The following is a 24,408-nucleotide window of genomic DNA, read 5'->3' on the forward strand; positions in this document are numbered from 1 at the left end:
CTCTTGTGTTCTGTGTCTTTTCTTCCCACGGTATCACGGGCAGAATATTGATGTTAAAATGATAGGTTCTTCTGGCAGACCCCAGAGGAACTTTGAAATCATGGCGCCATTTCTCAGACGTCGGCTAGCTCCATCCTATTTCCAATTCTTATTAGCTGCGGACAAACGCTGGGCAGTCTGTTAGATTTGGGCCTTTGTTTCCTCATCTGTAAATGGAGGAGATTGGACTAGATCTTCCCTTAAGCTCTCCTCTGGCTCTAAATTTAGGATACCATGATTTTTCTCCTCTGCAGTTCTGGGCCAAGCTAATTTTTCGTTTGCATGCTGGTCCAAGACATGCTGGGCTGTCAAAATGTGCAACATGCATATTTCATCCACTTGGATTTTTCAGTGTGAATGGTTAAGCCAGATTTTTGAATGACTATGGTTTTGGCAGGGAAAATTATATGTGTTGTGGTGCTCCATGTCATTAGAACAGTGCCCTATGCCTATAAAGAATCCATTTGGAACTTACGAACTGTATGACCCTCAGCAAGTCACTTAACCCTGATTGCCTCACCAAAAAGAAAAAAAAAAAGACCATTTGGAGGAAATGCTCCTCTTTACGCTGTATAGACATTTTCCATGACAACGAGAAACACCAATGCTTATGGTGAGCCGATATCTCTCTGTTTCATGCCTCACTTGATATGGCTTCACATATCTCCCATGTCTGTACTGGTCATAGAATTTTCTATGATCTTAACATTCGTGTCTTAGTATGTATCATATATAACATAAATATAGCAGACTATATTTGAGGAAAACCTTGAAAGCATCATTTTGTTCTGCTGAGTCAAAAGCTTTGTGAAAGTCAACAAAAAGCACCAAAAAATCTTATATTCTCTGTACCTCTTAGATAGTGGAAATACGGAAATACAGCTGGCTGTAGAGAAGCACTCTCAGAGGCCTGCCTATTCCCGTCTTACACCTTCATCAAGGAGAACTTTACTGTGTACATAGACCGTTCTCATAAAGATTTCATAGAGGTGAAAAGGTGGTTCTGCTCTGAGACCTCGTTCTGGTTCCTGAAGGCTTTATGAATGAGGTTAAACACTTTGGCAGGTCCCATCGCAAGGAAGAGACACCCAGCTTTGCCCCAGCGACAGGTTGGACCCGCTTTCCAAGGACCTGCCTAGCTGGATGTAGACAGGCTCATCACCAGCAGGCTGGCCTCTGGGCAAGGGATTCTTCGGTGGTGGTGATGCATGAAATGATGCCAAATCGAGATGGCGCCCACTCCTGGGCGCTGTCATCTCCTGTACTGAGGTGGCTGATTAAGACCCCACAGGGGCCTGTTAGGTTGGCCTAGAGTCGTGCAAAGTTGGAACGGCCCACCTGTGAGCAGCCCTGTAAATACATCATCCCACTCCACAATTTAAGAAAATTGCTAGGGGCAGCTAGGTGGCGCAGTGGATAGAGCACTGGCCCTGAAGTCAGGAGTATCTGAGTTCAAATCTGGCTTCAGACTAAACACTTCACACTTAGCTGCGTGACCCTGGGCAAGTCACTTAACCCCAATTGCCTAAAAAATAAAAAACAAAACTGCTGTATCTGATGCAGCCACAAGGGCAGCCTTCCCTTCCCCCACGGGGGGCGGGGGGAGGGCTCTCCTGCCAACTGAAAAAACTAGGTGTGTGCACATCTGTTCTGTTTCTGCTCACTTGGTGGCATCCCTGACAGTCCTGAGCTGGCCCTGCCCTATATAAGATGAGGAATGCTGTCCAGGCCAGGGAAGTCTCGCCTATGCACCAAAGGGCACCAAAGGGCAGGCCGCTTAAAGCAATCAGAAATCTCAAAGCAAAGATCTAGTGGCAGGAGCAGATTGCATCTAGTCTCATCAATGAAAAACTGAGAAGCCTAAAGTGGAAATCAAAAAGTGGAAACAGCCTGGGCGCCTGAGAAGGAAGAAAGGGACAGAAATGGACATTTGGGCTGTAGTGACCACCCGCCACGTGCAGCCGCCGAGACCTGGGTGAGGGACAAGGCGGGGCAGGGGCAAGGTCCGGCCCACTGTGGAACACATATGCCTGTCCCGGCTCTGGACGCAGAGGGGAGCCGGACGTGGTGCTTTGTGTGTACGCACATGCATGTTGTGTTATTTCCATTCTGAGGCCCTCACCACCGAGGTCGAATGCTCACCTGGGCAGCACTCACTGTGGTGCCAGCGGGCAGAACACTCAGCAGAGGGTGTGGGCCAGGAAGCCCAGCTTTGAGAACGTCTGACCCTAACAGCCGATGCTCTGAATGTGAGAAGCCAGTGAGCTGATGTGTGGCAGAAGAAACTGAGGCACGTCCCTGCAGCTATTCTCAATATTGTGCGATGCATGGCTGCCGGCTGGGAGGGTGGCTCACCTCCAGGGGCATCTGAGAGAGGCGGGGTCCCAAGCATCATCTCACAGGATTCTTGGGAGCTTGTGATGAGCACATCCAAGGAGACTGCCGTGAGTCGAGCCACGTCATAGGCGCCGATGCCTCCACGAAGGATGAAGAGGTAGAGAACTCAGTGAAGAAACGGAGGGTCTCCTCTAAGCAAAGCGTACGTTGGCCAGCTTCATTGTGGAGGTGGCCAAGGCCTGGACTAGCAGACTGGAAAATAGAGTCGAAGGGGCAGCTAGGTGGTGCAGTGGATAGAGCACCAGCCCTGAAGTCAGTAGGACCTGAGTTCAAATGCGGCCTCAGACCAAACACTTGACACGTACTAGCTGTGTGACCTTGGGCAAGTCACTTAACCCCAATTGCCTCACCCCCTCTCAAAAAAAAAAAAAAGTCGTGGAAAAAAAAGAAAGAAAATAGAGTCGAGATTCAGAAATGGAAGTGTGGGTTGAGGATCCTCATGCTTTGGCGGACTGTGTCCCTTCTTTTACCTGGGAATTGACAGGCGCCCGCAGGGTAAGCCCGTGCAGCATCACCAACAGTCGGCGTTTTATCAGCCGGGGGCCTATTCCAAGTCAGCTGTCTGTGTGCAGATGGCCACCAAGGGCTTGAGCCGCCGTCAAAACTGACCCCAGAGGAGAGGGCGATGAAGACAAGGAAACAGCACACAACTCGTGATGACGGGAAACTGGGAAACACTTGAGCAAAGTCAATGAAATCGAATCAAAGAGAACGATCGTTCGTCGGTGTCGGCAGGATCCTTCCTGCACAGCAAGTGGCCCGTGGATCTACTGGAGCCGGACACCACTGCCCCAAGCCGTCTGGTCTGGGCCTGGGCCCATCCCGAGTGAGGGAAGGTGAGGGGGATGCCAGGCCAAGCTGAGGCTTGTGGGTCGGAGGCTGAAGAGGCAAAGGTGGGATAGGAACAGGCCGGGATTCTGGTGCAGTCTGTCTCCAGTCTGTGGGAGCCCTCCCTCTTCCCCTACAGGGCCAGGAGTTTGGCCCAGAGGCCCAGAGGCCCAGCCAGGTTTGGTGCTCGGCCCTCCCCAGAGACTGGTCACTTGGAGGCGCTCTGGACCACAGGGGAGCTCAGGACCAGAGGAGCCGAGGGCAATGGGGAGATGGCCAGCTCCTCCCTCTCTGGTGCCCGGCACCGTGTCTGGGCCTTTCTGGCACTGTTGTGGGCCTGTTATCTGGGGTCCTCTCCTCCCCCTAGACTTGCAGTTCCCAGAGGGTGGGCACCACATCCTCCCTCCCCCAGAGGGAGCCCCAGGCTTGGTGGGCACCTCACAGATGGGAGGTGGGCTGGGAATCAAGCATTGCCTGGTGATGAAGAAATGGAAGCTGGAAAGTGAAGTGAGGTAGTTGTGCTAAGTCAGGTGACCAGTGATGGGCCGGGCCAGGCCAAAAGCTGTGGCAGAGCTGGTCAGTCCCTTTGGCTCTGGTCAGGGAGTCTGTCTCACCAGGCAGATCTCAGAAGACAGGTTTGGGTCTTGGCTATTACATGTACTAGCTGTGTGACCCTGGGCAAGTCATTTCTGCTCCTCTGAGCCTCGGTTTATTCATCTGTAAAATGAGGAAGATCCTATTTGCATAGGAGAGGCAGCTTGGTACAAAAGATAAAGACCCCAGGGTCAGTAAGACGGGAGTGTAAGCCCTGGCCCTGATACCCACTGACCATATGACCCTGGGGCAAGTCACCTAGCCCTTCCACGTCCAGCACGTTGTCTCAAAGAAGTTACATATCGGTTCCCAATTTGAATGGGTGGAGGGAGTTCCCATACTAGGATCTCCCTCCGCTGATGTAGTCCTAGGTCCGGGAAACCTCCCCCCAACCCCCCCTCCCCCCCCACACACTACGTGGGATGTGTACAGACACACATAGACTTGCATTACAGTCGTGGTGAGAAAACCCTTTATAAACCCTACAGCAATACAAAAACGTGAGAACCGTCGTCTACCCGTGCTGGAAGGGACCTTTGAGATCCTGGAGTCCCACTGCCGCATCTTACACGGAGAAGGAAACTGAGGCTCAGAGCGGCCAGCAGCGACGTCTTTCCAACTGTGCTCTGATCATAAATACGCCCGACCTAAGGCAGGACAGGGAGAAGAGGAAGGGCCGATGAGAAATTAAGAAGGTCTGGCTGGCGTCGGGGACAGCGCAGGTGACGACGTCGGGGTAGGTGGCCGGGCTCCCACGGGTTTCCACCGCGATGCTTCCCAGCCGGAGTCGGGCTGCAGGCTCCTTGCTGGGCAGTGAGGTGGCGAGGGGTGGGGTGGGGTGGGGTGGGGTGGGGGGAGGGGGAGCCTTCTTTCCGTCTTGATGATGGAAAATCCCCCTGCCCAGGCATTTGTCATCCAAGAACCCCCTCCCACCCCCGGCTCCAAGCACGAGCTGACACAGACGCCCGAAGCAGGAGCAGCATCCCCTTGGCAGCTGGGTGGGGGTGCGGCTGGGGGGCAGGTACTTACGCACGCTTTGGGATCTGCTGCCCGGGAGGCCTCTGGACTTTGGGGAGGGCGCTGGAGGCCGGGAGAACACAGGCTAGCACCCCAGGCAGGAAGGCAGAAGGAGGGAGTTGGGGGGGGGCTGTCTCCCTGCTTTAGTGACTGCTAGCTCAGTGTGGGACGGTAGACGGCCGGAGGACGGCGGCCAGGAGATCAGAGGGCACCTGGGGCAGGAGGGCTCGCTCCCCTCTGAGGACTGGGCTCAGCTCTGGGCGCCCCAGTTTAGGAGAAGCCGCGGAAGCGCAGAGGAAGGCAGGTGGGAGGGGGACAGGCTTGGTGGGGCTTGGCCTGGGATAGTGACGCCACCTGGGGACGTTTGCAGCACCTGGACAGGTGGAGCCGGGGGAAGAGAGATCAAAGCAGAAATCCCAGCTGCCGTTATGTAAATAGTCCTGGGGAAGGAGGAGTGAGCTTGGGGGCTGGTCCAAGGGCACAGCGGGGCGGGGGTTTGAATCCTCTCTCCGCTCTTTACTACTGGTCGGACCATGGGCCAGCAAGCCACTTAATGTCTCTGCGCCCAAGTGTCCCCTTCTACCAAATAAGGGAGGGGTAGACTAGAGGGTCTCGGGGTCCCTTCCAGCTTCCAGATCCATAACCCTGTCAGAGACAAGAGAAACAGAGGGGCAGAGACAGAGACAAAGAAACAGAGACGGACAGCGAGAGACACAGACAGAGACAGAGAGAGGAGGGAGGGACCAAGAGTTGAGGACAAGAGGGGGTGGCGAGGAGGGGGAGACAGAGAGACCGACACAGAGAGTGACAGAGACAGAGACGGGATGCCAGGCTCCAAGCAGGAAAAGATGTCAGCAATGAGAGGCGTCCCAAAGGCAATGGGCTGCTGTGGGCAAGGGGGAGCACGCATTCACTGGACGGCTTCAGGTGGAGGGTGGACGCCTACTTAAGGGGACTTATGCCCAGGTAGGGGTTGGACCAGAGACCCCAGAGTTTCCTTCCCTTCTAGTTCCAAGCTTCTGTGCAGTATGGCTGGGTTCGGGGCTGGGGCTGACTTCCCTTTTGTACCAGGCTCTGGCCCCTGGAGGTCATGCTCCTGGGGATGGGCTTGGGCCCGGCGGGTCTGAAATCAATCCAGGAGTTGCAAAGGCCAAATTGTCTCTTTTTTTCCCCACACGCTCCATTTTTCATCCCAGGTGCCGGCCCCCTCCCAACTCACTGAGGCCCCCCCCCAATCTCAGCAACTGGGGCTCTTGACTTCTGGCTACTTCCACAAATCAGATTTACCCTCAAGGGCCAATGATTTGCCCTCAAATAAATCATTAATAATTATAATAATAATAGTGATAATATTTTGGGAAGCTAGGTGGTGCTGTGGATAGAGCACCAGGCTTGGAGTCAGGAAGACTTGAGTTCAAATGTGGCCTTAGACACTGACTAGCTCTGTGACCCTGGGCAAGTCATTTTACCCTGTTTGCCTCAGTTTCTTCATCTGTAAAATGAGCTGGAGAAGGAAAGGACCTCTCCAGTATCTCTGCCAAAAAAATCCCAGTTGGGGTCACAAAGCGTCAGACACAACTGAAAACGACCGAAGACACAGCACCTACGAGATGCCAGGTTCTGCGCTAAGCACCTCACAACAGCCCTTGGAGGTAGGTGCCATTATTGAGGAAACTGAGGCAGACAGGGGTTAAGTGACTTGCCCAGGGCCACACAGTGTCTGAGGCTGAATTTGAATTCAGGTCTTCCTGACTCCCCCTGAGCTGCCCAGGTTAAGGGTTCATTCTGTGCTGATCCTTGAGGATGCCAAAGCCAAAACAGAGCAGTCCCTGCCCTCAGGGAGCTCCGGAGTCCAAGGAGAACCCCTCTCCTTCCTCAGAGTGGCCTGGTCAGGACCAGGGGAGCCTCCCCAGGGGTCCTGTCACTCACCCCAGCCTGGGGCTTTAGGGTCGCATCTTGTGACAGCCCCGTGTTAGACACCATCACAGTGTTAGCGCATCATCGGATGTGAGTGTGTCTGTGTGTCCATAGGCACGTGTGTAGACCCCCAGCTTCGCGTGTCAGAAGAACCCCGAGCAGAAGGGGACCCCAGAGGAGTCCAGCCACCTCATTTTGCAGAGGACGGTTGTGTCTTGGGCCATGCACATCCCACAGAGAGGATGTGCCCTCTGCCCCTAGCACCCCAACTCCAAACCTGTCATCTGTCCTTCCATCCAGAAGCAGAGGCAGATCGGCCCGATAGGCAGGTGTGTGAGCGTGTGTGCATGTACACACATGTATATGCACTTTCGTGGCGGTGTCCACTCAGGCATCTTGGGGCGGGGCGAGGCCCAAAGGCGCAATGAGGGAGAAGTAGCAGAGCTCACACACGTTCAGAAACCTCTTAATTTATTGTAGCCTCAGCTGTGCTGTAATTCCAGTGTTCTGAGCATTAATAAATATTCATTTGTTAAAAACCAAAAACCTCCAGTGTCTCATCTCACATAAAATTTTGTCATAAAAATAGGTTTTCATTTTTCTGTCTTTTATAGAACTGACCGTGTATTTGACCTTGGCCTTGTGGGGGTGGGGGATGGGGGTTCATGGACACATCCCAGGTCAGCTTCCATCCCAAGATGTCCCATGGTGACTGTTCCCACCCTCACGATGGAAGCCTTGGGGCTTTATTAGGATTCTGTGGGCGAGTCCCTGCCCTACCCCCAATACAGGTGGAAGTGGGGGGCTGCCTGTCTCCCCTCCCTCGGCCGGCCCTGCTGTCCCCCAGAGCTCTCCTGTGACCCGATGGCTTCTCATGCACGTCCTCCTCTCGGAAGCAGCAGCCAGCTGCCCCTGACATGCAGGGGGTGATGTCATCCCAAGCCACAGGGAGAGATCGGCCGGCCTTCTGGCCTGGGGAGTCTGGGGCCCGCAGCCTTGGGACCTCAGGGAGCCCAGCATCTAGAACTAACCCAAGTAACTGGCCAAACGCCTTGGGGGAGGGAGACGTTTCTAAATTCCCCGCATCCAGTGCTCCCAAGGAGCTGGAATATGTGGCCAGAAGGCACACCCTTCCTGCGTCCACTGTGAATGTATGTAGGTACGTGCAACCTTGAAGAACCGGAAGGAGACCTCTCCCTTGCCTGACCCCGGCCAGCCTCACTCTGCGGGTCCTGGCGGGCCCTGGTGCCTCGCCTGGCCGAGGACCCGCTAAGTTGACAGATGCCCAGCACGTGCTGGCCACAATGGCAGCCTCCGCGGGCCACAATGGGTCCAAGCTGATGCTTCTCTTGGGCCTGCCCGGACACTCGAAAAGAGCTGACCGCCAGGGGCAGCGAGAGACATCTGCAGCCTCCCGCGGGGCAGATGAGAAGCCACGTGCCGAGCTCCTGGGCTGACCCTGTCCGTCATCCTTACCAAGCCAGATTCAGGTACAACTGTGCATTTTTCTTCCAATATAAAAATATTGAGGTTTTTTCCCCATAGCAATCTCCAGGTACCCACCAAATCAATACAAATGCAAAATATACACAGGGCTTTTTTTCTTCCTTAGAGAATCACCGTACAAAATATATAAAAGTATCTACATTTCTTTATATGTCAAAGTTTGTTTGAAAGACAAATGGTCCTGAAAAGGGGGATGGAGGGGTCCTGGAAGGCACTGCGTGGGTGTCTGGGCCCAGACCGGCTCTGCCCCCGCTGCCTCCTGTTTCGGAGCCGCGCTGTGGCAGTGTGGCCTGGGCAGTTTCCCAAAGGCTTTGGCACAGGTTGGACGTTCCAACAGGCACTTAGTGTCCGAAGCTGTCCCAGGTCTGCCGTGAAATGTAAACTGCACAGGAAAAGAGGCCGCATCCCTGCAGCCGAGACTCCCGAGGCGGGGCTGCAGGCAGGCGGGTCCTGGGGCCCAGAGGGTCATGATTTCCTGATGATTCAAATGGAAGTCTCGTTACTGCCTCTGTTCACGAGAAGAAGGAAAGCAAAGGATGCCACGGATGGCTTATTGAGACACCGCACACGGGTAGGGCAGAGCACGCGGACCCTCGGTGCCGCCCGGTCAGAGGGGGACAACGTGTCTGAGGGCCCAGGGGGGCCCACGGCCCGGCAGCCTCCGAGGGAGCTTCTCCACCCCCTCCCCCACCCCCCACGGAAGGAAACTGAGGGCCCAGGGTCCCTCGAGGGGCGGCAACAGAGCTGAGAGTGGAATCTGGGTTCTGGTTTCAAATCCACTCCAGCTCAAAGAGCCAAGCTGTGAAGAGCGAGGAAGAATGAAGGGGGGACGACAGCCCCGTTTCAGAAGGATGGGGAGCAGTCAATAAACACCGATGTAGCGCCTACTACATCCAGCAGATGCTGCAGGCGCAGCCCGATGGTGTCCCCTCGTGACTGGAGAGCCCGGGCTCTCAGAAAGGGGCCCATCCCCGGGAGAGGTCAGGGAGGGAGCGGGGCTCATCACAGCCATCAGAGCTGGGGAGCACAGGGGCAGAACATGTACCCTCGACTCTCAGCTCTGCTGCTGGCCTCCTGTGGAACCTTGGGCGGGTCACTAACCCACTCTGGGCCTCAGCTTTCTCATCTGTAAAATGGGGGGCCTCTAATGTCTCCTACAGCTCTGAAGTGGTGATCATAACATGAGAATAGAGGATGTCAGAGGTGGAAGGGGCCTGAGAATAGGAGATGTCAGAAGTAGGAGACGGCTCAGAACAGGGGGATGTCAGAGCAGGAGGGACCTTAGAACAGGGGATGTCAGAGCTGGGAGGGGCCTTAGAACAGGGAATGTCAGAACCAGGAGAGACCTTAGAACAGGGGGATGTCTGAGCCAGGAGGGTCCTTAGAGATCATGTGTGAGCATGGACACATGCATGTATGCATACGTGTGTATGCATATGTGTCGATGACGGGGCGGGGGGGGGACCGTCTATACAAAGCCAAACCAAAATTTTTGTTTACGGTCAGTCTGACGTTACAGCTAATTTCCCTGAAATGGGGTCCAGGGCTCCACCAGACCCCAAGCTCAGGCACACATTACCTGTCATTCTAGGTCAGAGGGGTCAAACTCACAGCCCAAGCCAGTGACTCGTATTGTATGTAATTGGGAAGTGTTTAACAAAATAAATGAAAACCCAATAGGACACAGACAAAGTTAATCTGTGGTTCTCAGTCACCCTTCGACTACAGGGACACCCCCACCCTCCGGGCCCAAGCTCAGAGGATCACATGAGTGGGTCCCCAAGGCATCCCTTTGTCCATTTCCTGGCCCTCAGGCTGGCCCACACTCCCTGCCCTCCCCGGGAGGGCCTCTAGGATGGAGAGACAGAGGGGTGGCCCTGAGGGCCCCGCCTGGCCTCCAGGAGTGAGGGGCATGGCCAGAGTCCCTCCCACCAGCCCCACTTACTCTGAATCTGACGCGTCTGCGTGGACGGTCCCGGCGCGCACGTTCATGACCATCCCATTCAGCTGGTCCCCGCAATGTTCCCTTGGGGAGTTTTTGACGGTCACTCCTGGGTCGAGCGTGGGGCAAATGCCATCACTGGAGCCGAGGGAAGACGTCCTGGACGAGCTCACGGTCTGGCTGTGATCCGCCAGCTTCTCCAGCAGTCGGTTTTTAAGGTCCCGCTCGCTCAGGGGCGGGGGGTAGGTCACTTTGTTTTTCAAGATGCCTGTGGTGAGAGAGACGTGGAGGTCTTAGGGCTCTGCAAGGTACAGAGAGGCAGCGATCTGCGCTAGTGAAGGGAGCACCCTTTGGTGAAGGTTTTAAGGTGTACAACAAAGATAATGGTAAGAATAAAATCAACAATAAGCCACGTGACATTAACAGAACAAGAGCTTCTTCAGGGAAGGAATTATTTCACTTTTTTGTCTTTTTATACCTAGCACAGCTCTTGGTATACAGTAGGAAGCTAATAAATGCTTTGTGCGTCCCCCAGGAGAAGGGAAGCGCAGGGGGGGCGGGGACCAGCCCGCTTTTGTATGGTACTCCTAGCCCTTGTCACAGGACAAAGTAAGAGCTCAGTAAAGGCTCACTCACGCACGCATTCATAGGAATGGTCTGTGGCAGCACACACGCACCGCACCGTGAAGGCGAGTGGTGACTCTTGGCCGTGATGACTCAGGGAAGGGCTGCAATCAGCACGGGCGGTGGGAGCCTCACCAGTGAGAAGGCACTCCAGGAACGCGGGCCGTGACGGCACCGGCTTAGATGGGCCAGTGGAGGGGGAGGGGGCAGCTGGTACCTTTCCGCTGCTCTGTGTGCTGGTGGTTGGTCTGGGGAGCTGTCTGACTGTCCCTGGGCGGCCCTGGGTTCTCCCTGTCCGAGGGCACATCCTTGCCGTCATCCCCCTGGTCCTCCTGGTGAAGCTCCACATTCACTCTGGTCTCCACTTTCAGCTTTGGCTTACATCTAGTGTCCTCACCATCACTGCCCGTCACGCCATCTGGGGGCCACGAGGCCTTGATGTGGTTGGACAGAGAGTCCGCTGGGGGCCAAAACAACATGACAGACTCGACCGCAGGAAGGCCTTCCCTGACCTCCTCCCATGCCAGCCTGGACTGTTGTTTCCCTACCCCCATGTGGACAGATTCCAGCTCAAAGTGTGTCCCACCCCCCACCCCCACCTTTCCTAGTGGTCAAAGCTGTCCCACTTTGAGTCTCAGAGGGCTACCTGGGACCCTGAGAAGGTAGGTGACTGCCCAGGGTCACAGTGTCAGATCCTTGTGATTCCAAGGCTGGCCCTCTAGCCACTGGGTAAAACTGTCCCTGGAGGACAGTTTCCTACGCGAGGAGGTGTAGGAGCTACTGTGTTCCTCCACAGACAGACTGTGTTCCTTCCAGAGAAGAACCACAGCGGCTCACACTGAGGTGGCACACGCAGGATGGCTCACCACCATCCTCAGAGGGGGATGGGGCAGGAATCATTATCTCAGGAAACAGAGGTAGAAGGGCTACAATGCAGCCTCCTGTCCTCTGACTCCGGGGGCAGCCTGCCAGAGTGCAGAGAGCACAGGATTTGTTGGAGGCAGGGAGACCGAGGTGCAAGTCTAGTCTTGGACACTTACTACCTGTGTGACCTTGGGCAAATCATGTCATGTCTCTGAGCCTCAGTTTCCTGCTCTGTAAAAGAAGGGGGCAGGTCATCGCAGACAGCGTCTGCAGTCTCTTACATCTCTTAGTCTATCATCTCAGGGTCACACATCCAGTAAATGTGAAAGCTGTGATGGGAACCCACAGCACAGAATCCCAGAGTTAGGAGGGGCCTTGGGGATCAGTAAGTCCAACCCTGACCTGAACAAGAATGCCCTTCATAGTATCTCTACCAAGGGACCCTCCAGCCTTTGCTTGGAGGCCTCCAGCGACGGGGAGCTCATCACATCAGAGGTAGCTCATACCGCACTGGGACAGCTTGGAGTTTTTCCAGACGTTAAGTCTAAGCGTTTAGCCCATTCCCTTCCTCTCTGTAGTCCTGGGCTCTCTCTACTCCCCCACTGGGAGTGCCCTGGCCAGCACACCCTGCCTCCCACAAGTAGTGAGGAGAGCCCCTGGGAGCCTGGGAGGGTGGTCAGATGGGCACTGCCAGGATTCTATCGTGGGAAGGTGGGAGTCCACAAGCAGAAGCCATGCTCTGCGTGGGGCCAGGCTGCCCCGGGCCTGAGGCTTCTCCCCAGTCTGTGCCTTCGTCCTCACGGTCTCCGACCCAGCAGGGCCCGATTCAGGACTTTTTTTTATAGACAAGGCAGTGTGAGGGTTGCCCACTTCCTCCCCAGTCCTCCTTCCCGCTGGCCGGGTTCCAGGCTCCGCCACAGGTGAGGGAGGGGGTGAGGGAGGGAGGGAGGGGTGGTTTGCACCGAGTCTGAAGGAGAGACTTCCACACAAAAGGACTCCCCCTGAGAAGCTGCACGTCTCCTCGGAAGCCTTTGTTGCAGGAGCCTCTCCCCCGCGCCCCTTGGAAAGGCTCTCTGGGTGGGAGCAGTCTTGAGTATCAATTAGCTCCAGTCTGTGGCTAGCAGTGCAGAGGGGCCAGACTCGGGCTGGGGACACTGGGGGTGTTGGAGGACCCAGCTCACACTCTCTGGCTGGGGGGCCTCGGGCAACCTCAGTGTCCTCCTCTAAAAATGGGATGATAACCAGAGCAGCGGGCTGCAGGATTGCAGCGGGCAGCCAACGAGGGCAGGCTGATCGCGGGTGGGACACTGCGGTCCTCAGGTGCCGAAAAACGTGCTTGAGGGCCGGCCAAAGGCGCCACAAGCGCTGGGGAGACGCGCTCTCCGTCTCTATTTCCCCAAGCGGCAGCAGAGGCTCCCCGGCCTTCCCCGCCCTCCCTTGTACCTTTGGGGGTGCTGTGGACGGGGCCCCGGCCACTGGCTTTGCAGGAGCCGGGGGTCCACTTGTTCTCGTCCGCCCCGTCTTCCTCGCTGTCTGACGAGCGCGAGGAGGCGTAGGAGCTACTGTGTTCCTCCAGAGACAGCTCACTGTCCGAGTCTGAGTCATTGCCTGAGAAGGCCAAAGGCCTGGGTCAGCAAGCAGGTTGACCGGTGCGTCCGCTCAGAGCCCTCAGGGCTAAGAAGAGGGGTGAAGACCCCCCCACCGCTCCTTCCTCCCCTGACTCATCTGTTCATTTATTCACTCACTTTCTCACTTATTCATTGACTTCCTCATTCTTTATCATCCACTCAAAAATCCACCCCGTTCATTCCTTCACTGACTTGCTAATTCACTCATTCATTCATCTGTACCCTCCCCATCAGCATAAGACACCATCTCTTAGTCGACAAGCGCGACGATGCCATTGGACTGGAAGCTCTTTGAGGGCCCTCTTGGTGTGTCCTCAGTGCTTAGCACAGTGCCAAGCACAGTGGGGGAGCTTAATAAGCATTTAGTTGTTGATTCACTGCCTGCTATGTGTGAGGCACTGGGTTAAGTACAGGGAGAAGATAGTTCCTGCCCTCCCGGAGCTTCCACTCTAACGGGGAAGTCAACACACAAACGCCTGAGCACAAACAGATGCAGACCAGAGACGCGGAGAGAGTCAGCAGAGACACCCCGAGAATCGAGGGGGAGGGGGAAGGTTCCTGGAAGGTCCTCCATCAGCTTGGCCAGTGACTGGGTCACTCTGTGTGCGTGCCAGGGCGGGGAAATGCTCTTTCTGGGGGACCCGCATGTCGGATTTTAAAAATCACTGCTTCACTTGGTTCCTCATTCACTCGCTCCATCCACTCAGCCACTAACTTCTTTCATCCTTCATTCATTAAGTCGGTCACTCCCACAATCATTTGTTTCACTCAATGGTGGAGCAGGCTGGCCAGGGACGGCAGGGAGGAAGTCCAAGAAGGAATAAGACACAATCCCTGCCCTCAGGAAGCTTACTGTCTACTGGGGGCCAACGCCAGGGAAACCAGCATGAGAGCACGGGAGGGCAGCTGGGGAGATCACTCCCACCCCCTCTGGAGAGCTGGGAAAGCCAAGGCGGGAGGGCATCTGGAGCTTGGCCCTGAGAGATGGGCCGGCTGGCAGCAGGTGGACAGGGGTTGGGAGAGGGTAGGGTGGGATAGGAAACATTCCATGATTCTGCAGTGAAACAGCCTGGGAGAGAGATGGGAGGCAGGCTGTGGAGGAGGCTTCCAATGCCAGGTTAGCAAGGCTGTATTTTCCTGGAGAAAGGTTTCAGCAGATGGAGCTGGAGAACAGAGGGTGCTCCTGGGGGCTCAGGCCCCCGGAGGGGAATGGTTGGTTTGGCTGAAGCCGAGAGAGCCTGCACGGGAACCGGGTGGAGCGAGGCTAGAAAGGTCAGGGAGAGCCAGGCTGCAGAGCCCCACGTGCCAAGCCCTTAGCCCCCCGAGACTCCCAGAGCAGAGGAGGGATGGGGTCAGAGCGGGCTACTGTGGTAGGTGAGAGAGAGAGACAGGAGAGAGAGGAAGAGAAGGGGAGGGACATGGGGAGGAGGGAAAAGAGACAGACAGAGGAGAGAGGAGAGAGAAGAGAGAAGGTAAGGAGAGAAAGAGGAGAAAGGGATGGATAAAGAGAAGCAGGGAGAGGAGAGAGGGGCAGAGAGGAAAGAGAGGAAGGAGAGGAACAGAGAGGAAGGAGACAGAGACATGGAGAGACAGAGACAAAGAGATACTAAAATATGGAGACAGAGAGGAGAAAGAGAGAGAGAGGAGAGAATGACAGAGGAGAAAGGGAGAGTGAGAAAGAAGATGAGAGAGAGGAGAGAGAGAGAGAGAGGAAAGGGAGAGAGAGGAGAGAAAGAAAGGAAAGAGAGACAGAGAGAGGAAAGAGAGACAGAGAAACCAAGACAGAGACATAGAAACGAGACATGGAGAGAGAGAGACACAGAGAGACAGAGACAGGGAGACAGATGCGGAGGGAGGAATCTCGCCCACCCACCAAGCTGAAGCCCCTGACCTCAGGACCCAGAGGGGCACAGCCCCTGCTCGGTGCCAAAGGCGCTCTCACCCCTGGGGTTTTTGCTGTTCCTCCTCCGGAAGAGGTGGGCGTCAGGTTCAGGGCGGCCTCTTGCTTGGCCTGAGGACACGCTGAGCTTCTTGGTCCCCTCCTCCCTGCAACAGCGGGAGTGTGTCTGCTCAGGAGCTGCCGGGGAGCCAGGCGGTGCCCCCGAGGGGCCGACGCGGCAGGAGGGGGACGCCGAGTGTCCTGCAGGGCCCGTCACCGTCCTCTCCACGGCTCCCGTCTGAGCCCACAGGCCCCAGCAGAAGGGATTGGGACGGAGGACCCAGCTCAGCCCCTTCCTGGCTGGGCATCCTCGGGCAGGCCGCTCAGCCTATCTGAGGCCCCTGCCTCCTCTGCCAGGGCGCCTGACAACGCCTCACGCTCGGTTCTCCCCTCCCTCCCTTCCTTCCAGCATCCCAGGCTCCTGGTGCTGGTGTAGACTCCCTCCTTCTCTCCCTCTTCGAATGATCAAGGACCCAGGGTCCTGGCTCTGGAGATGCCCCAGAGGCCATCTACTCCACCCTCTTCTTGCTTTACAGAAGAGGAAACTGAGGCCCAGTGACTTGCTCAGGGTCACTCTGCCTTTTGTTCTCTCTCTCCACCCCGGGAAAATGTAAGCTCTTTGAGGGAAGAGGCTACTTTCGTTTGTATCTCTGTCACACCCGAGTGTGGCACACAGTAGGTGCTTAATAAATGCTTGTTGGGCTGGTCTCCGGTAGGCTCCTGGCCAGGGTCATCCAGACGTAGGGACCAGAACGAGCAGCAGCCGCGCCCAGCTCTTTCCCCTCCGCCATCTCGCAGGCTCTGTTTCTGAAGGAGTAGTGACTGCCCAGGGCCCGGGAGCAGCCCTGGGGCACAGGCACCGACTGGCTTCCCCAGAGGCAGGTGTGCAGCAGGGAGAGGGCGCGGGGCTGACCTGATGGTGCTGTCCAGCGAAGCCGTGGACTCGCCCAGCGCCGTGCGGTACATGTCCGGCTCTTCGATATAGGTGTTGTTGCAGTTCAGGGACCGCTGGAAAGGAGAAGTGGGTCGTGTTGGGGGTGGGGCCAGGACGCCCCAACCGGACAAGGGGCAGCCGCCGGCCAGCCCAATGTGGATGACGACGCCTGTCCCAGGGTAGGGGCTGGGCCTTCCCTAAGCAGAGTGGACCCCTACTGCCTACCCAGGACAGTGAAATCTCATCCTGGCATTCGAGGTCTCCCGCAGTATGATGCCCACTGGGAACTCTAAACAAACTGGACTCTTCCCTGCCCCCAAAATCAGCCTGGGCGTTAGTCCTATCTTGTGGCTTCGGGACCCTCCTGGCCCCCAGGCTCCTCCCTCACGGGATGTCAGGGCTGGACAGAGCCCCTGTTCTGAGTCTGCTCCCTGCCAGCCATGTGACCCTGGGCCAGTCACTTCCCCAGTCTGGGGCTGAGACAAGGGGGTGTGAGACAGGACTTGGTGAGACCAGCCAGTGGCTTAAGGTGGGCGGAGTTTATCCCTCGGTGGTCCAGGACAGCCCAGGGAGTGGGGAGTCTGAGGAGCATGGGCCCATTTCCCAGACTCCCTTTTTTCCAGTCCTGCCTGTGATGTCATTGGTGCTGGAAGCCCAGGAAACTCCCCCCCCCCAATCAGCCCTGACTCAAGTCAGCTTTCTGGCCCTGCAGCATGCTGACTGAGGAAACTGAGGCTCGCAGAAAAGGCAGAAGGGGGCTAATGTGCGGTCTCTGGGGTGCTCCTGCCATGTCCTCCCACCCCGCAGCTTCTCACCCTGGGGGGAGCCTAAAGGAGCAGGGGCTGGGAGAACAGCCCTTGGGGGGTGGGACGGAGAATTGGGGTGACAGGTGAGAAGCTGGACCTTTGGGGGGCCTCGCTACAGGCTGTGGCTGCGGAGGCCTTGGCCTCCGAGAAGGAGGTCAGAGCCTCCAGGGCCTTCCTTACGGTCAGCAGCGTGGCTCTGGTGGTCGTGGAGTCGTCTGGGTGGGCCTTCTTCCCCATCAGAGTGGCCTTCAGGTGCTTCTGCACCTCCTTGTTGACCACGCAGTGGAAGAAAAAGATGGCGAGCCCCTGGATGAGGGAGGGGTGTGGGAGGAGGTGTCAGAGGATGGGCTCAGCCACCTCCCGGGTGGCCTGGCTAGGCCAACTCCCGGATGCCTGGCCACCTCCCAGACGGCCAAGCCGGGCCACACAAGCCTAGAGGCCCCGCCCAGACTCGGCCCTTGCAGGGGCACTGGCCCTATGGTGGCCCCAGAGCCTGCTTTCCCAGAGAAGCTCAGGTTTCTGAAAGCTGCCAGGCTCAGGGGAGAGGCTGCCGGGCAGTGCGGGAGAGCAAGCCCATGGGTCCTCTGGGTAGAGGAGGGGCTCCGGAGGCTTCAGACAAAAGCCTGGGGAGACACAGGGCCCTGGAGCTGCCCTGCCCAGATGGGGGTCTCCAAGAAAAGTGACTTCAGTTTTCCACGGCCGAGGGGCTGGGAAAATGAGAGGTCTCAGAGGACGCCTGGCATTTCTTTGTGACGGCCCTCAAGCCAGCCCTTGGGGGCAGCGAGTCTGATGCCTCAGACCTGTTTGTTTCCCTGCCCAAGACATTATAATACCGCTTCTGTTGGCTTCGTGGGAAGTCCTTGCGGGGGGCTGTCTGCCCTTCACCCCTCTCCCAGGGGAGGCCCCAGAGAGCCATTGTGCCTGGATGACCACACAGGTGGGCAGGAAGTGCAATGCTTTAACCCAAGCTCAGGCAGAAGACAGACCTGGGCTGACGGTGGTTTGGAGGGAAGGGGCTCATGTTGGAATTCCCGAGAGGTGGTTCCCAAATTCCCCAGACTGTGCCAGTCGCAAGGAGGGCTTGCTGAATCTCAGGGAGTTGTGACTGTCAGGGAGCGGCCCCTCCCCCAGGACTGTTCAAGGAGGCCGTACCTCAGGGGACTGACGAGAGGGGCGAGAGAGGCAGCAAACTGCCAAGCCCCTTTGGCACGGGCCGGGTCAGTGCTGGTCTCTCACCTGTAAGCAGCTGAAGACCGCGAAGAGATAATGGAAGGCCATCACATCGCTGTTGACCGCCATCAGCCCCAGAAGCCACGTGGCGCTGACCAGCAGAAGCAGCAGGAAGGCTGTTCGGAGGCCAGAGCTGTGAAGGGAGACCGCGCGTTACAATCCCGTCCCAGGAACCCTGGGAGGAGTCACCCTGGGCCCCCCAGGCAAGGTCGGCGCCTAGCTCTGTGTTCTCGGCATGGAACACAGGGACCCATACACAGTCGATGCTAAATAAAAGTTGGTTCATTTGAATGGAATGGCCAAAGAGAATGTGAGCCTCTCTGTTAAATCTGGGCAGGTGAAAAAAGCCTCCTCCCCGGACCCACAAGGTCAGGATGCACAGCTGATTGCAGGAACGTTTTGTGTGGAAACTTGGGAGTGGGAGGCGTCCGTGACTCTGGGGGTCTAAACTGGATTCCTGGGGAATGGGTATGCAGTGGGGAGGGTCCTGAGAGCCCAGCTAGTCCAAGCCCCTGACTTGAAAGAGGAGGAATCCCAGACCCACAATGGGCAGGGCCTGGCCCCTGGACGTCCACATTGCTCCCATGGGCAGGGAGTCTCTGGTGAGGCCTCAGTGCGGCTCCTGTCACTGGGCTCTGGCCTTCATCATCTGCCCTGCCCACCGCCAGGCATGGCTCACCCCCACCCTGGCCCTGGACATCCGTCCTGCTCCTGCGCCCCAAGGACCATTGGGGCACGCAGCTGAGCTTTCTCGTATGCCCTGGCTCCCCCAGGCCCCCGTTAGAACGTGTGCCCCCAGAGGACGGCAGCTTTGTCTCAACTTTCCATCCGGAGCCACTGAGAAAGTCAGCGGGGCTCCGTGCCCCAGCGTTTCCAAGCTCACAACCCCCCCGGAAGAAGGCCACTTTCATGGTATGAAGCAGCCTCGTTCCGCTGCCTTGTCCCACTTCCCCAGGTGGGAGGGGGATCTCCAAGGCCAGAGGGTTCTAGGCTCTGGATGAGGGCCTGATTGCCCCCACAGAGCCCCAGGCGCTCCCCCCACATCTTCGTTCTCCCAGGCCGGCCCTCGCACCCACACCACCGACGTACACGATCCCGCTGCGGTCGTAGGTGCGGTGTTTCAGTCGGCAGGACACTCTTGCGGACAGGACGAAGATGATGGTGTTGAGCTGGGGAGAAGGGACAAGAACGATCACGAAAATCCTCTGGACCAGAGAGTCGGGGGTGGGGAGGGGGCTGTGTGTGCGAGATCTTTGGGAGGGCAGCCCCAGGCCCGATGTGGGTCAGGTGCTGGGGCTCTGACCTCCCTCGCCCCCGCACTTACTAGCTGTATGACCAGAGGCCAGACACCCTAGCTCCATGGACCTCGCTTTTCTTATCTGCAAAGTAGGGCTAATATTCAGCCATAATAATACAGACTCAGCACAGGTGGGACCCAAGAGCGCTCAGCAGGCCTCCCTCTGGGGTGAGGCTAAGGTAGGGACCAGGGACCAGCTTCAGCTGCTCCTGCCACGGAGGTTCCAAGGTGTTCTGCAGGCTGGAATCCCCATTTTACGGAGGAGCAAAGTGAGGTCCCCATGGCGTGGGGTCCTGGAGTCATCCTCCTGATGCTGGCCCGGTGCCTGAGCCTGCCCAGAATGGCTGCTCCTTTTCACAAAGCCCTGGCCTGACCCTGCCCCATTTTACAGGCAATGTAAGTAGAGTACTCTGCGGCCGTCAATGGAGATGTACTGAGTTCTCTTGACCCTTCTCACAGAGAGAGGGGACGCCTCTCTCTTCCTAGCCCTGTCCTGTCAAGGTCAAGGGTAAGCATGCCTGGAGCTGGCCTGAAGCCCCCCACCCTTAGTTCCAGGGCCTTCCCTGTTAATTATCTCCTATTTATCTGGTACAGAGTTCGTGCCACAGAATCTGTCTGCACGGCGTCTGCCCACTGGACGTGAGTTTCTCCAGGGCAGGAACCTGCTTTGGACTTTTTGTATCTCTGGCGCTTAGTGCAGCGCCCAGCACAGAGTAGGTGCTCGGTAAATGTCGACTGACCGATGAAGGACAGAGGAAGAATGCCAAAGGCGTCCGGCCTGGCCCCGGTACTCACAATGACCACGATGCCGATGGGGCCGGCAAAGCTCCAGATGAGGGTGTCGTGGACGGACAGCCAGCAGAAGTCAGGGTTCCCATAGCCTTGGGGGTCCAGACCCACAGCGAGCCCTGAGCCATGAAACAAAAATGTCAGGAGGATGGAGGAAGCCCGAGAGGGAACACGCACAAAAGGGGAAGTCGCCCGTGGCCTGCTGAGCTCTGACTGCCCGGGGCATCCGGGGTCACTGGGGGAACGAATGAAAAGGGCTTAATTTGGAAGAACGATGAATGACACATGGAACTTTCCAGCAGATGCTCAGTCTTGGTAGACACCTGGGGTGGGTCTAAAATGGGCAGCTCCTGCCCCAGGTTAGCGTGGCCGTCCTTGGCCATCAGCGTTGGGGCGTGGCAGCCTCAGACAGTCATGGAGGACGTAGCCAGGGGGTGTCTCTCTTTGACCTCTCATCCTGCTGCGGGCTTGTGGGGGACACCCAACAGGAAACACTTGGAGGAGGCCCTGGTGTCTGAGGACCTCTCCCAGGCTACACTGATCCTCTAAGTTCGTGGACTAGGTCACAGCCCGGTGGGCGCCAATGGACTCAGAAGCACTAGAAGGGAGATCAGGGCAAAGGGAAACTGAGGCTGAGAGAGGGGAAAGGGCTTGCTCAGGGTCACCTCACTAATAAAGTCTGAGGCAGGATTCAAACTCAGGTCATCCTGACTCTAGGTCTGAAGTACAGAGAGGGAGTCTGTTTTTTTTATTTATTTTTTATTTTTGTTTGTTTTTTCAGGCAGTTGGGGTTAAGTGACTTGCCCAGGGTCACACAGCTAGTAAGTGTCAAGTGTTTGGTCTGAGGCCGGATTTGAACTCAGGTCCTCCTGACTTCAGGGCCGGTGCTCTATCTACTGCACCACCTGGCTGCCCCTGGGGGAGTCTGTTATAAGGGAGACAGAGAGCTGGATCCATTTCACAGAGAGGTAAACTAAGGCCCTGAGAGGGGCAAAAGGCAGAGAGCAGTGAACGGCTGAGATGGCACCAGGAACCAGGCCTCCTGACTCCGGAGTCCCACAGGACGGACATGTTCCATCACCTCTGGGCCTCAGGAGCCGCCCCTACGCCCGGGACACCCGGTACTAGCCTCAAAGGGGTGAGCGTTCCAGGAATATTCTTAATGGGATGGAGAGACTTTGACAGAAGCTTGGGCCCCCTCCCAGCTCCGAAACCCCGGCGGGGTGGCGGCCCTGGTGCTGACCTGTGACGATGGCCGGGATGCCCCAGCCCAGGACGTAGTAGAACCTCATGTGTCCGGAGTCGATGTTCCTGACCTCGGTCAGCATACGGTAGATGTGCAGGCCCTCCACGAACAGCCAGGCGAACGTGCCCATGTAGAAGTAGTGAAGAAGGATGGCGATGACCGTGCACGTGAACTGGAGGGACGCCGGACACAGCAGGGTTAGCCAGGCCCGCCCCCCGCCGGCTGTCAGGCGCTGCAGGGCTCCAGCAGCCTCCATGGCTCCCCCTGGCCTCTACACTACAGCACGCCAAATGCCTGCTCTCGGCATTCGAAGCCCTGCGCCACCTCTCTAGGACGATGGTGCCCCCTCCAGGCCTCGTCCATCCTGCACGCCAGGGGTCGTCCCTGTCACTGCCCAGGCCGGGGATGCTCGCCCTTCTTCCCTCCCCCTCCTGGCATGCCCCCTCCAGGCCCCACTTCCACACCCTCCCCCCACCCAATCATTTTGGTTTGACAGATTTTGGACGAGCAGGGACGATTCCCCTTCTTTGTACCCCAGCACTCGGGCAGAGCCTGGCCCACAGTAGGCCCTTAATAAATGCTTGCTGACCCACTATGTTAACTTATCAGTGAACAGGACAGATTCTTCCTCCCCTCCCCCCAGAACGGAAGAGATTTGAAGGCAATGGATTCTAACAATAGCGCAGGTCACATGATGCACAATGACAATAGAGGTGTTTGGTGAAGGTTTGCAAAGCTGTTCACACCACATCTTGGCTGATCTTCCCAACAACCCGCAAAGCAGTTGAACTCATTTCAGAGATGAGGAAACTGAGGCTCTGAGGGCTCTGCTCTCGGGTCTGAGGTGGGGCTAGAGCTCGGGCCTGGACCACCCTGGGCACGGTGCCAAGGCGGTGGGAAGGCTTCCCTTCACGCTTCATCCGGCTGTCTACCGCCCATTTTTCTTCTGGCCACGACTGGGAGCGGGTGCGAGTCTCCTGTCCGTTTGGCAGAGGGGGTGCCTCTGGCTATGACATCGGGCTGTGGAGGAACGTCTTTCTCTTGGTGTTTTTGGGGGTCTGGGGCTACACGTCCTTCCCTGCGCCAGACACGGGACTCGGGCAGATAAAATGGAAGAAAGAGTACAACATTTGGAGCTGAAGAGCCGAGTTCGAGAGACGCAGCCAGGCCAGTGAGAAGCCGCTAGCCCTGGAGCCTAGCAAGACCCAACGGAAGGTTCTTTGTGGATCGCCGAGCGGAGGCTGGGGGGTCCTTGTCGGGGCCACTTGGCCGGGCACAGGTGGGACCAGACGGCCTGTGGGGCCCCTTCTGCTCCAGATCCCGACGTCCAGAGGTGGGGGTTTTCTCCTTCACACCCACCCAGCCCACGGCCCTGGGCACGGTGCCTCTTCCAGGAAACACAAAGAGAGAAGTATTCAGGTTCATAAATCATTCGCGGCCCGGTAATCCCGGGGGTGGGGAGGGGACCAGGAGCCTCTCCCTGAAACGCGATGGTTAGATTACAGAAACTCATAAAAGGCGGGCCCTGGGCCAAGCGCCGGATTCGGGGCCCGCCACATTCCTTGGCTCGATGCTCACTGGTGCGTGACCGGCGGGGGCAGCTTCGCCGGCAGGTGAGCACATGAGTGACGGCCTCCCGGCCCAGGAAGGGGCCGCCCCCCAGGCAGGGGCTCCCTCAGCTCCAACGATGAAAAGCTGGGGGCCGAGCTCGGGCAGCTCTCCCGGGAGGGAGAGCAGCAGAGCAAACCACAGAGAAAACGGGCCGGGCCCCCTGGGGGTCGGGCCCCCCGGGACCTCAGAGCAGCCCTCCTCGGCTCGAGCCTGGCCCGGGCCAGGCTGATAAGGCCAGGAGACGAGGAGGTCAGCTGGGTGCTGTGGACGGATCGTGGCATGGGCCTGGAATGCCAACCCCCGCGGCGTCCTGGGGCAGGAAGGGAGAGAGAGGTCATCATGACCCCCGGCCCCTCCATGGAGTCATCCTGCCTCTGCCTGAAGCCTTTGACCAGCTGTGTCGTCATCGTGGGTCAGGGAGCGGGGTCACTGAGGGGTGCCGTCTACCATGGGATCATGGCCCCTGCTGTGGTCCTCGAGGAAACCCCAGGGACAGCCAAGCTTCCTGGGTGTGATGCGTCGGGCATACAGCAGGTGCTCAATAGCTGTTCAGAGGCTGACGCAGATCCTCGTCGCTCCCCGGCCTCGCGGGAGCTGCCGTGGCTGACAAAGGCCGCTCCCTGGTGGCCACAGGGCGGGGGCGGTCACTTGCAGGCCACAGCGAGGCCAGCCTGGAGCGGGTGCAGAGCGCAAGGGACTGCTCGGCTTGGCAGCCGCTGCTCCAGCCTCTTAGGCGGGCCCCGATCTGGGAGACTGTTTTCGTTGACGGCTTAAGAAAAATGATTCAGAGGATAAGAAAATGAATTGAGAGGCATCTCAGGGGACACACAGACGTGGGGAGTTGGACCCCGTCCCCGACTGAACTGCCTGGGGCAAGTCACTTTACCCCGAGCCTCGGTTTTCTCACCTGTAAAACGGACAGAAAACACCACTGTACTTGAAATCTGGGGCTGGTCCGCTTCAGCTGCCTCCACGTCTCCGGCATGAGCCTCTACTCATCTCCCACGAGGCAGGCGCCAGGATCTCGGCAGAAACGACACAACACAAGGCGCTTTGCCAACATCAGGGCATTCTCCAAGTACCCTGGGACTCTCCTGCCTCCTGTCCTGGGCCTCCTCGTGCTCTTCTCTCTGTCCTTCACACGAGACGCCCCGTCCTGGGCCTCCTTCTCTGGCTCTTCGCTCTGTCCTTCACACGAGA

The 24,408-nt window shown here is 57.5% G+C and overlaps 1 protein-coding gene across 1 annotated transcript in view; it reads right to left on the minus strand.

The window, feature by feature from the left end:
• Positions 1 to 8,425: 8,425 nt before the first annotated feature.
• Positions 8,426 to 24,408, minus strand: part of CELSR1 (cadherin EGF LAG seven-pass G-type receptor 1) — a 153,895-nt gene continuing 137,912 nt past the window's right edge. The window contains exons 25-35 of the mRNA XM_027854281.1: positions 21,595 to 21,769; positions 20,358 to 20,470; positions 19,355 to 19,434; positions 18,272 to 18,398; positions 17,216 to 17,341; positions 16,209 to 16,303; positions 15,299 to 15,402; positions 13,172 to 13,336; positions 11,082 to 11,324; positions 10,244 to 10,508; positions 8,426 to 8,806 (exon numbers count right to left, since the gene is read on the minus strand). Coding sequence (XP_027710082.1) covers positions 8,782 to 8,806; positions 10,244 to 10,508; positions 11,082 to 11,324; positions 13,172 to 13,336; positions 15,299 to 15,402; positions 16,209 to 16,303; positions 17,216 to 17,341; positions 18,272 to 18,398; positions 19,355 to 19,434; positions 20,358 to 20,470; positions 21,595 to 21,769 — 1,518 coding nt within the window. The 3' untranslated portion in view covers positions 8,426 to 8,781. The remainder of the gene's footprint in view (positions 8,807 to 10,243; positions 10,509 to 11,081; positions 11,325 to 13,171; positions 13,337 to 15,298; positions 15,403 to 16,208; positions 16,304 to 17,215; positions 17,342 to 18,271; positions 18,399 to 19,354; positions 19,435 to 20,357; positions 20,471 to 21,594; positions 21,770 to 24,408) is intronic.

Source organism: Vombatus ursinus, unplaced genomic scaffold (assembly GCF_900497805.2).
Source record: "Vombatus ursinus unplaced genomic scaffold, bare-nosed wombat genome assembly UNPS02010394.1, whole genome shotgun sequence".
In the NCBI taxonomy this organism is placed as follows: Eukaryota; Metazoa; Chordata; class Mammalia; order Diprotodontia; family Vombatidae; genus Vombatus; species Vombatus ursinus.